Source organism: Tinamus guttatus, unplaced genomic scaffold (assembly GCF_059628265.1).
Source record: "Tinamus guttatus ecotype Peru unplaced genomic scaffold, ASM5962826v1 Tinamus_guttatus_pri_ptg000247l, whole genome shotgun sequence".
NCBI classification, from domain to species: Eukaryota; Metazoa; Chordata; class Aves; order Tinamiformes; family Tinamidae; genus Tinamus; species Tinamus guttatus.
This window is the reverse complement of record NW_028288781.1, coordinates 6,204,973-6,216,851: the sequence shown is the minus strand read 5'-3', so window position 1 is coordinate 6,216,851 and position 11,879 is coordinate 6,204,973. Positions and strand designations below refer to the sequence as shown.

The 11,879-nt window shown below is 40.6% G+C and overlaps 1 protein-coding gene and 1 non-coding gene across 2 annotated transcripts; both read right to left on the bottom strand.

Moving 5' to 3' along the window:
• Window positions 1–368: 368 nt before the first annotated feature.
• On the bottom strand, window positions 369–3,796 carry RPS3A (ribosomal protein S3A). The gene is made up of 6 exons (XM_088526584.1): window positions 3,659–3,796; window positions 3,014–3,117; window positions 2,089–2,276; window positions 1,702–1,910; window positions 1,065–1,174; window positions 369–530 (listed from the first exon to the last, which is right to left on the bottom strand). Exons 1-6 carry the CDS (start codon window positions 3,718–3,720, stop codon window positions 409–411), a joined length of 795 nt encoding a protein of 264 aa, XP_088382710.1. The 5' UTR covers window positions 3,721–3,796; the 3' UTR covers window positions 369–408.
• On the bottom strand, window positions 761–830 carry LOC148594398 (small nucleolar RNA SNORD73). The gene has a single exon (XR_015913504.1). It is a non-coding gene; the product is annotated as a small nucleolar RNA SNORD73 (small nucleolar RNA).
• Window positions 3,797–11,879: the final 8,083 nt, after the last annotated feature.

Here is an 11,879-nt window from a genome sequence, read left to right as displayed (position 1 = left end):
TTTGGCATCCTAATTTCTGATTAGCCCTATCCAATGCTGCCTTTTGAAGCACCTTGTACCACCAATATAACTGAAGCTGCAACTTCTACACCTATCCATAAGAAAGAATTCTTCTTTGTAAGGAACAAAATAACCAGAAAAGAAATACTTTTAAATCTCAGTAACATCCTTTCCAGCAGCACCTTTCAAGAAAAAATAAGCAACACAGCTTGCAACACCAATCACAAAATACAGATCTCCAAGGTAATTAAGGATTCCCATCCCATGCCACCCTCTTTTAAATCAAGACAATAATTCTACCTTACTAAAAACCAACACACGCCCAGTACCAAAACTGTGCAGTAGCAATACAGGCAACCAAACTCTAGTTCTGTATATTAAAACTTTATTTTGGAGCCATTTTTAGTTTCAAACAGACTCTTGCACAGGCGGCTCGTATCCATCAGCTCGCTCTACTTTAGCGCCTGCCTCATCCCCAGAGGGTTTTCCAGCACCACCACCTTCACCGTGAAGTTCCATGAGTTTGCCCACTAAAAAGAGAAAAGGAATGTGAATGGTGAGATACACACACCCTCAAGGCAGTGTTAAAGCAGTTATTGAATGGTCATCATCTAAAATGAAACCACAAGCACATTCAACATATGTGTTACGAAGTCAACGCCACACAGCCTGTGCAAGCAGACTGTGTTACTGACTGCACAATAGTCATGGAACAGAAAAAAAATAACTTTTTTTTTTTTTTTTTTTTTTAAGTTTTGGGAATGTCAGAAAATGGGAAGATAAAATCATTTCAAGTCATCTGGGACCGAAACATTTTGTCATCATTCATTCCCAAGCCAGAGCCTGTAATCATTTGGTAGCTTCTGCCAATTTCTCCAAGAAATAAAAGTGCTCCGAGCTGAATAACTGCTGTTTGGCTCTCAAACCTGACAGACAGCGTTGGGCTAGGAGAACAAGTCTGTTAACTGCCATAGCTGCTTTAGAAGTCTTTATCCACAAGCAGACACGTTTTAAACCAACACTGTCCCTCTGAAAACTCAAGGTGGTAGCAGTGATTGACTTACATTCAAATTTAGGCTTCTTGAGCATCTTAACCTTGCGGACATAGACGTCGTGAAGGGGGTAGATAGACTGACAGGCCTTCTCAATGTCTTTGCCAATGCTGTCTGGGATCCTGAAAGGTCGGAGAGCAAGAAGTCAGTATCAGAAGGCTCAAGTCTCCCCTGTTTCAGACCAGCAGCGTATGTTTAAAAGCATCCTTAATAACACATAATATTAAGGAGGAGTTTGCTTCAGTATCAGCTTCACTCTCTGGCATTTTTTCCACACATTTAGATGGCAAGGTAGTTTTCTTTGCAATGTTACAAGGCATATAGTGCAAACATCCTCATTTTGACATCAAATCTGCAATCCACCTTTTGGAAGCCAACACTGTACTTCCAAAAACTCCATTCTATCAAAACAATGGAGAACATTCAGAACTCCAGCTGACCAAAATTACAATTTTAGAAACACAAATCAAAAAAAAAAAAAAAAAAACACCAAGAGCTTGATTTAACATTTATGCAAGCACAATTGCTGGCACACCAGCTTTGCAACACAGACAAGATGCTGTCTGGCATAGAAGATGCAAGGTAAGTGAAGCACCAGTACAGTCCATACTCAATAAACAAGAGACCATTATTTAAAACCAAGCCTTACAGCTTATTGACAACTTCCTTGAGGTCGTTGGTCTGCACCTCTCGGGTCATGATTTCCATCATCTTCTTGCGGATCTGGCGGACCTGCTGGTGCTGCGCATACGAGGTCTTGCGGATCTGGTTGTTGCGCTTCTTCGTGAAGCCCACGCAGAAGAGACGCAGCAGGTAACCATCCGTGGTCTTCACATCGATGTGGGCTTCAATCATCGTCTGAAGGAGAAACCCAACTGTGTGTCCTCAGCATGACAGAGAGGTTTCTCTGCCTCTCACACACATGCACGCACACACACGCACACCTGACATACAAGAACACCTGCTGGTGCCACTTCAAACATTACTCCTTTTCATACGGATACCAGCAACAGCACAGACCACATTACCTACCTACCTGCCATTTTTTGACCATGGAGCACATCTTGTCCCGAGTCAGGTCCATTCCATGGAAGTTGGTCAGACAATTTTTGCCCTGAACATCCTCAGTTACCAGTTTAAATTTACGGAAGGCAACTTCATCATTCTGCAGGTCTGCCAGACTCACTTCAAATACTCGGCCCTTAAGTCCATCAGAGGCAATTTCTGTATTATGAAACAACACAGAGTACCTTTCATTAGGAATTCCAGCATTCCTAATAGTTTAAAAAAAAAGGGTGGAAATACTGTAAAGTATTTTGAGATAGAGTAATAAAAAGACAACCCTGAAAAGCAGTATGTCCTCAAATAATAATAAACATTTGAGTAGAACCAAGTCACTTCACAGCTCTACCTCCAAGAGGGAACCACTTCAATATTAGCTGACTCACACAATATTTGCGTGACACTAATTTAACTCATTTCATATGCAGAGATAAAACCGCATGGAGAATATGCATACCTTAAACTGCAAGTGCAAAAGCAAAATTTAAGTTTTTAGCCATACTACAGAAGTACGATTAAAAAAAATAGTTTTGTTACACACCTCTCTAGATCACTCCCATTAACTGAAGGCTCCTTTCCTTACCAACCTAAGCATTTGCAGTGCCCGATATTACATATAAAAAGAAACCTCTGCCCATTCAGGAGTAAGTTAACAGCAAAGCTACATTAAGTTTAAATATTCTGCCATTACGCTCGCAATTCTACGCACAACAAAGATCTCTTGCATAAAGATCCAAACCTCAGCCCCTTTATGACCCTAGTACAACCACAGTCCCTTGTATTAGTCCCCACAAGTTCCTCTCCGGTACTCAGAATGCTGCTCACCACTTTCCCACCCAAATGTCACTGGGTCTCGTTGCGGGGAACACATGTGCCCTGTGCAGAGCCCCTCTACTCACTTGTTCCTTGGGTCCTGGTGACGAGCGTCTTCCCAATGTTTCGGATATTAAACATTGCCGGCGCTTTGACATCGTACCAGTCCTTTTTGGAGAAGGGATCAACCCTTAATTCAAATAAGAACAAGGATTTCAACTCATTTCTGAGGTTAAGCCTAGCTGTAGCAAGCACCTTCTACCCAGGTGCTTTACAAAAAGGAAACGCACACGTCAAACGTTGCATTTCTAAACTTACAATAGACACTATTTCGACAGCTGTTGAACAAGCTACATACAACGTACTGCACAAGTACTAAACAAAGACACACTACAACTACGCGAACGCACGCGGCTATCGTTGCGGTTCCTAGCGCGCTCCGGAAAGGCGGAAGCCAACACGCCCTTTGGGGCTCAGACGCCCAAAACTATGAGCGCCGCAGCGGGAGCTGCCGTTTTGGATAGAAAACAGAGCATTTCGCGCTAACAAACTTCCCCCTCTCCCTGTCCCGCTCCCCTCCGCCGCCAACCGCCACTGGGGCCCGCCCGCCATGACAGCGGCGGCCTCGGTGGCGCGGCCGCCGCCATCCGCCGCGCATCGGCGCCATCGCGGCCCGGCGGCGCGCGGCCCGGTGCCCTCAGCCCCACCGCGGCGCCCCCGGCCCCGCGTACACTTTCTTCTTGGCGCCCTTCTTGCCGCCCTTGGTGAGGCGCTTGTTCTTGCCCACCGCCATGGTGCCGCCGCGCCGACGGAAAGGGCGGGCACCGCCCCTCGCGCGAGATTATACGAGACCGCCGCTCGCGCGAGACCTCTGCCTGCCCGGGACCTCCGCACCTCTCGCGAGAGCTGAGAGGGAGGGAGGGAGGAGGGGCAGGAAATGGCGGCCCAGGGTGCGGGGGCCGATCCGGCGGGGTGGCCGAGCACAGAGCGCAAAGGCCGCGGGCAATTAAACAGCTTCCCCTCCTGCCTTTATACCGATTCCTCAGAAGGAAACACGCCTTTAAGACTCATCTAACTTTGAAGTTGGCCCTTTTCTGAGCAGGGCCCCCATTGTGTGACCTCCCAGGCTTCTCACATTGTAGGTTTTTTTCCTAAGAGTCCAGCCTTTGCCGCACAGGAAATGGGGTCTTCTCTACATAGTTTATTTGTCTCCATAGCCAGGCCGTCAAAACAGAAGAGATGCTCTCTGGAGCCCCCCCCCCCTTTTTTTTGGGACACTTCCTTGAGTGTGGTAATTGAATGGGGTTGGTTTGCTCTACTTCTTAAAAAGGGCAGAACTTTCTAAATATAGATATCCAAGAACAGTTAAATAAAGCTTTGTGGTTAAGATACTTGGCAGTTGGAGATCATGCCCCTCTCCCTGCCATCTCAAATATAGATCTGTTGCAGACAAGATAGATCTTCTCAAAATTAAGATATTACTGGCAACTAGCTGCCATTTAATAATCAACAACTTAAACCTTTGTGAAGTGCTGATAATGGATTCTAACCAGTATAACTATTAATTAAATACTGCACATGAACCACTACAATTAAAAGATGGCACCTTTTATAATTATTCTCAATGTTCTTATACAATATTGAAGAATCCCACTCACAGGAAACAGGTTGTCACTGAAACCAGTATAAGACACTTCTTCCTCTTCTCTTACTTTCATTCTGTTTCTTCAGCATCCAGAAAACACACAAAAAAAGCAACACATTTTTCTCCGCAGTTGTCTACTCTAATTCCATACATCTTTCTGAAGAACCTAGGCAGAAGCAGAGGTACCAAGGTTAGCAGAATGAACCAGGACACCTACCAAGTAGGTGTGTTATGGCTTGTCTTGCTGCCCTCCCCATCTCACCATCTCTCACTTCTTAAATACTCAACACTGGAGTTGAGCAGAGGGCTGCTCTGGACTCGCCTGTCAATCAAGCGTGCCGTAAGGAACTGGAGCCAACCTCTCTTAGGATCTAAGTTCAGAAGATGACAAAGCATTTATGTCTTCCAACAGTACATCAGTATTTCAAGAAAAAAAAAAAGTACTAGGTGCTGTACCTCTGGGCAGATCACTTCTTTTTTGTTCCCCTCTGTAAGCGGGAAACTCAAGAGGCTTGGCTAGCCTTTGTTGTTTTCTGTAATGGGGAATTTTTTAGGTCTAATAATTATGAATATACTGCATATATAAAAAAGGATTCTTATAGAATTTATGTGCTCATATTTTAGGAAGAAATTATCAGCATTTTACTCAGCATCCAAACCAGAAAAAAAAATATTCTTACTATATGTTAAAAATCAATCTTCCCTCTTATCTTAACTGCGATAAAGCCTACTAAAGGGTACTTGTATATACTATTCAGAATTTTTACAAAGCTGTTCATTTTTAATCCCCACTCTCTCTCAGATATCTGCATACAACTGTTTTATCATTTCCGGATTAGCAAATCTTATTGGCAAGGTGAATCTCCAGAAATAAATAGCCCAGCAAAAGAAAAAGACAGCAAAAAGTATTGCTGCACCTCGTGTCTCTGGAGAGCGTGCTGGATCGCCTCCTTTCTGTGCCAGATTCACTTAGATTAACATTATACATGAAAGCCTCTGACTTAGGAAATGTATTTAGACTGTGCTATATAACTCTTTACAGTTGCTGCCTACAACTGGCAGCAATTAAGGAATAATCAAACCTATGTTTCATCTGGTTACATAGAGTAACATTAGTCATCAATTCAGCTGTAATGTAGGCAAAATGAATTGAGGTCTGAATGTTTCGTTAAAGAGTGTGCATTCCTGGTCATACATGCATACATATGTAATGATACAGGCAATGCAAAAAAACAAGAGGAGGAGATTGGAGGACTGGAAATTAGGAGGATAGAAATCCACAGACAAACATTCCACCTTTTTTTTTAATTGCATACTCAGCATATTTTAAACTAAAATTACTGAGACACCATGGAGCCCTGCTTTTTTTTTTTTTTTTTACAATTGCTTGGTGGTAGAATCACGCTTTAAATCATTCTGTAAAAACATGACTTAGTTAGCACTTCATTATATGAGGTTTCTGCTGGGCAGCATTTGGCAGAAAAATCTGACTTTTCTCATACATTTTATCCCTCACCTCCTTCAAATTAAGAAAAGAAAATGTGATTTTAAAAGCTTTTGTCTAGAAGGTGTGTGACTGACTCTCTATTTATCTAATCATCAGTTATGCTGAGCAGATACATTTAAAATAGAAAAGGTCACATGCCCCTGTTAAAGATTTTTGTGATTCTTTTTTCCTTGAAACAATTGAAATATTTCAATGTACACAATTATTTAAAGAGTAACGTGATTCATCCCACAGAATTCATGGTTTGCAGCATAAGCTGACTATGTAGCTAATTAAATTAATTTAACAAGCAGGGAGCAAGGCTATTCACTCACACAAGGGTTTCAGCAGGGTGATCTTCAGCCTGGTAGTGGTCTGGAGGGTCAGAGTAACAGGCACGTAGGTGGTCCTGGGACCACATTATTCCTATTATAGAGTTTGTGTAAAGATGATGGGAACCTCTAAAAAATTTGAGGGTAGAAAATGGTGCATGAAATCTGGCAGTCATAATTTTAATGGAAAAATCATTTTCCAAAGGCAGAAGTCGTATTACTGCAATAACACTATATCCAGGCCCCAACAGCATCCAAAGTCTTTTAAGCAATGGGATTCAAGCCCCTAAAAACATGTGGATACTTATGGTTACTTCCTAGAGCCTAATCCTAAACCCTTTATTTAGTTTTTGCTCATTTCCTGAAGATTTTCATCCTCAATAGTTACAATTTCAGACAGTGAGATTATATGTAACTAAATAATAACATTCTCATAACACTTAAATCTATTTTAAATTTGAATCCTTTTAAGAAAAGAATAAATACCATTGTCCTGGTACTGGAAGCTACTGGAAGCATATTCAGAAAAATAAAGCTTATGACATGGTCATTAAAATCTGTCTTGCTGCTCTTCCAGAAAAAGTAAACTTTGTATTCAGAAAGAACCTCTGAAAGTCATCTGTTCTCCTCAGCGTGGGTCTAGTTTCAAAGTTAGATCAGATTACTCATTGTCTTCTTTAATCTCCAAGGCCGGGGATCCCACAACATTTCTGGGCAGCATGTTCCATTGCTTAACCACCCAGCTCCATCCCTGCATGTCCACTTCTAGGCCCACTGGGAAGCCCATCCCCAGTGGCAGACCTCCCAACCCCCTACACCCTTCTTGCATTTGAACTCAGCAGTTTCCCGTTCAGCCTGCCTGGCCTCATGTCATGTCTGCCCATTTTCCTCCCATTCAGAATGGTGGTTTGAGGCGGTTGTCTGCTCAGCTCTCTCGGCCCCTTTGCCCTCCAAAGCACACTCCATGAGATTGGGTCTTGTGCCTCCCTGGACAGACTGAAGTCCGGAGTTCTCAGTCTACTACTGCCCCTATTTTCTACTCTTTACTGCTACAAACACTCTTCAATTCTGTGAAAAAGTATTTATTTCAAGCGAGAATGCCAGTGTAGTAGCTCTCAAAATGCATAATCATGCGATTTTTTTTATCTTACCAACACTGCATTAGCATTCATAATAGGTTTCTCTATGACTTTGTAGTCCCCAGAATTTTGAGCTGCCCAATGATATTTCATGCAGCTGCTTTCAGACAGTAAGGGTAGCATAAGCTTGCTCCTTATTTTTCAAAGTGCCAGGCTTCTCCAGGAAAAGAAAGAGATGATGAGAAAATACCCATTTTCTGTCTGTGACCATGCGAGAGATACAACTGGAAAAGAGGAGGGAGTGGACAAATAAGATCCAGGAACAAATGTTCTACTGCTTTTGTGCTTGAGACAAGATCGTAGGTGTTTATTTGGTTTTGGATGAGTATGTTTAAGCTGCCTTTGAATTCCCCATATCCTGGGATCAGCCAGGGGACGTGCTGGCCACTTACTGAATTGTAATCATCTCCAACATGATCTTTGCAAGCTTTCTTCATAGCATTTCATTAAAAGTAGAGCAAGTATTTTTATTATCTCCCAAATGGAACCCAAAAGTTGTCTTCTGCCTTTCTATCATGATTTGATGTGTTGTGACATGCTCCCAGCTATGTGCTCTTTTTTAATTCTCTCTGTCTCCACGCATGATCTGGAATTTTCCTTCATTTTCTTCTTATTGTGGGCTTGTGTGTTGCCTTTTTCCCCAGGTATTTGTGGAGAGGAAAGTTTCTACTGGAAAGAGGTTTCACATAAAATGTAAAGTGGTTGGGTTTCAAACCCAGTGGTCAGTACTCCTCAAAATATAAGGATGCTTTCCATAACTATTGAAGGGGCATTACAAAAAATTCTCCATATGAATAAATGTGCCCCTCTTGAGATTTCAGGACATACAAAATTCTTTAAATAAAAGGAGAATTGGGCAACACATCACTATTGAAACAAAATATCAAAATGCTAAAATTGGCAGCAGTTATTAATTTTATCAAATATTACTTATTTGAGTTTAATCTAAGTGACAAAACTTTGAAAACATATTTGGTATTTGAGCTACTTAGATAAACTGTGAGCCTTCCTATTGTGGTTCCCAGCTATAACACAGTTACTTGTATTCACTCCTTTGGCAGTTCTTCAAAGAATGAGCTTCAGAAAGTTCTCCAATTACTGGTAGAATCTGACGGCATTGAAAATTTGTGCCCAAATCATATCAGAAACTGACACAACTTAACTGACTGTCTTTTGCAGATCTACATTCACTTACAGCAGAACTAAGCTCTTGTCCCTGAGATAAAAGCAAAATGTCAAGGAGGAAAGATCAGAGATAAGCTTCAGAAATTTCTGATGAGGAGAATCAATGCTATTACAGCTCTCCATATTAAACTTGAACTCAGAAATGTTTTTACCTACCCAGTCAGCTTTCCATGGAGATCTGCTAGCTTCTTGAAGGAATAAAAAAGACTTGAGAGGCAGAGGTTGAAGGTGGAATAGCAACATGTCAAAACCTTTTTTTCACATCATAAATACAACTTCTTAGGAGGAAACCACCTCATGACTTGGAGCACTTTAGGACAAACATTAATAATAACAAACTCTAATTGGTCATTATTGCTTGCACAGAAAATATCAGATTTCATTTTCACCAGGAGGAAATGAAAATGTCATGTACTGTAAAATGACAAGCATGGAATTTACAGTAGTGATGTGTATTTGTAATTACCTTTATATGTGTAAATGCACACAAAGCAGAACACCAGGGAGGCTGTTTTACAACAGATTTAATCAAGTGAACATCTATGTCTCCTCATAAACTTACTTAACCAACTTTGAAAAAAGAATGGAGTTGATTAGACAGGTTAATGGGGTGATGTCTTTATAAATGACAGATGGCCATGTTAGAACAGAAAGTTGTTCACTCTCCATTTTTTATTTTATTTTACTTATGAGAGTATTTTACTGTTCTTTTACTTAAGAAAGCACTGCGCATACATTTTTGATTAGCAAAGTTTACTAAAAAAACCCAAAACAAACAAAAAAACCCAATTTCAAATGAAACTGAACTTTTAACTGGCTGGATGTTGCAATTATACTTAAGTGGCAATAAGCAAAACCAAAATACAAAATGAATATTTTTGAATTCCAGCTCCTTATAAACATCATGACCTCGCTATATTGGGTCGTAAATGGCACAAAGTGCTTACAGATTTGCAAGCTTGTAAGAACATAACAAAGAAATGGAAACATGAAGAAGAAAGCTAGTTTTTTATCATAAAGGGAATCCATTAGCGGTGAATTTGACAGAGTAACTACAATAATTAAAAATCAAAAAAGGCAAGAGTCTTAATTAGGAATAATAAAAATCGTTATTGTAGTGCAACATTAACTATACTTGAAAAAAACAACCCATCTTGAGTGTAATGATTTTACCTCAGAATTACCTGAGTGTAGAATCTGAAGTAGCCTAGATCTTACCTGAGATATATGGGGTATCCTAAGTGGATCACACGCACAGCGTGAACTGAAGGAGGAGTCAGTGAGTGTCTAAGTAGACCTCTGGGGAACTGGCCAACCTGAGGAGAAAGAAGTTTAATAGTTGAAGCACCTCGATAACTCGTGGAAGCCACCATGGCAGTAGCAGCTCTTGCCTCACTGCTGGATGGCATGCCACTTTACAGTGGTCTGTTTGCCATGTGTCACAATTTGTGAAGCTCTGAGCCAAAGATTTTCAGTGCCCACTAAACCTTCCCCAAATCCATAGTTTCCATAGTGGTTGCTTGATCCTCTTTATTAGAAATGGTTTGGCTTATCTCTTAAATAGGAAGTAGATGAAAGAGCTACAGAGATGCATTATTTTCACTTTTACTAATAACATTATAATCTACAGTCTGGGGTGATAATTTGACAACATATTTAAGTCACTATGCAACTCAATCAACTTGTCCCACAGTTCACCCTTTAATAATATAAAGAAAACAAATGTTACCCTTTGTATTCATCTAGGTAATTACCAGAACTGCCTTTGTGTTCAGTGTTGGCATTTGCAACATACTAATTGCCATAACATCAGTAGAATTACTTATCAGCATGTTGCCATCTAGTGAACTGTTACCAAGCCAAAATGGCCATAATGCCGTGGAGATTGTGTAAATTACCTTTGCTCAAATAATTTCTTAAGTCTAGATGAAATTTTATGACAAAGTAGTACCACAGCCAACCTCAAATACAACTATTCAGCCCTGCCTTGCTGCCAAATACTTGGAAATCTTTGTCAGTACATCTGTGTTCTTGGCCTGTGCCGTAAGTGACTGTTTTTTTGGTACCCTGCACCTAATCATAGTCCATCCTTCTTTCTTCACAAGAGGAAGAGCTGTATCTTTGACATGTTCCTACCTTTTGACTTCAGGACCACCTGTGGCTCATTCCAGGCACTAAGAGAGTCTCATCTTTTTAGAGACTTTTCAGTTAATGGATCCCACATTTTATCCAGAGCTTGCATTTTCCTCAGAGTTAGCTATACACTCACAGCATTTTGAGTGAGTGAGAAAGTTATAGGGTTTGTTTGTTTGTTTGTTTGTTTCAGTTAGTGCTGGTTGGAATCATCAGATAAATGGTAAATCTCCAAATTCACAAATGGAGTGGTGATGTGTATATATATATATATATGTGTGTGTGTGTGTGTGAATAGAGAATGGATTATGCAAAAGGTTTTCATCTGTAGAAGAAACAGCAACTTCCAGAGTATCTGATGCTTAACAATCAGCAACTATCTTCCAAGCCAGGCTTGGCTGCCTTGCAAAGTGCCTTGCTCTTATCTTTCAACGCATGTTTTCATGATCTGAGTGTGTTGATAAATAAAATACCACAACTAATCTATTCAGAAAATCCCCAATCACCTCAGTTTATTGTGTTTTCCAAGTAAATATATAAAATAATGTTCCTGAGTAGATGCAAGCACAAGGCTATCATAATACTCAAATGAAAACCACTGCATTTTGGAAGACCTTGGTAGTGCTGCTGTCTCTTAAACTTTTTGGTTTTCACTGACTGATGATCATCTAGCTTATTATAATGACTAACTGCTCCTCATGATTCTTTGCTGCTCTGTATGGACTGTCTCACTTTGCACTTTGCCAGTGATGCCTCTTTCTATTAACACAGCCTCTTAGTCCACATGCCTCTTATTTTCTTGCTGTTCTCACCTGTTTTTTTTTTCTTCCACCTTCCCATTTTGATACAGTCTCTCTTCTTCCTTCCAGTGCCATATTTCCTGCTTATCTTCTAACGTGGCATTATTAAGTTTTCTCCACACCAACAGAACCTCCTCTCTCTGAATCCCATGCAAATGCCTCTTCAGAGCAAGCTATATTGAAAAGAAAGTGATAAGAAATATGTATGACAGAGTAAAATACATTAAAAAGT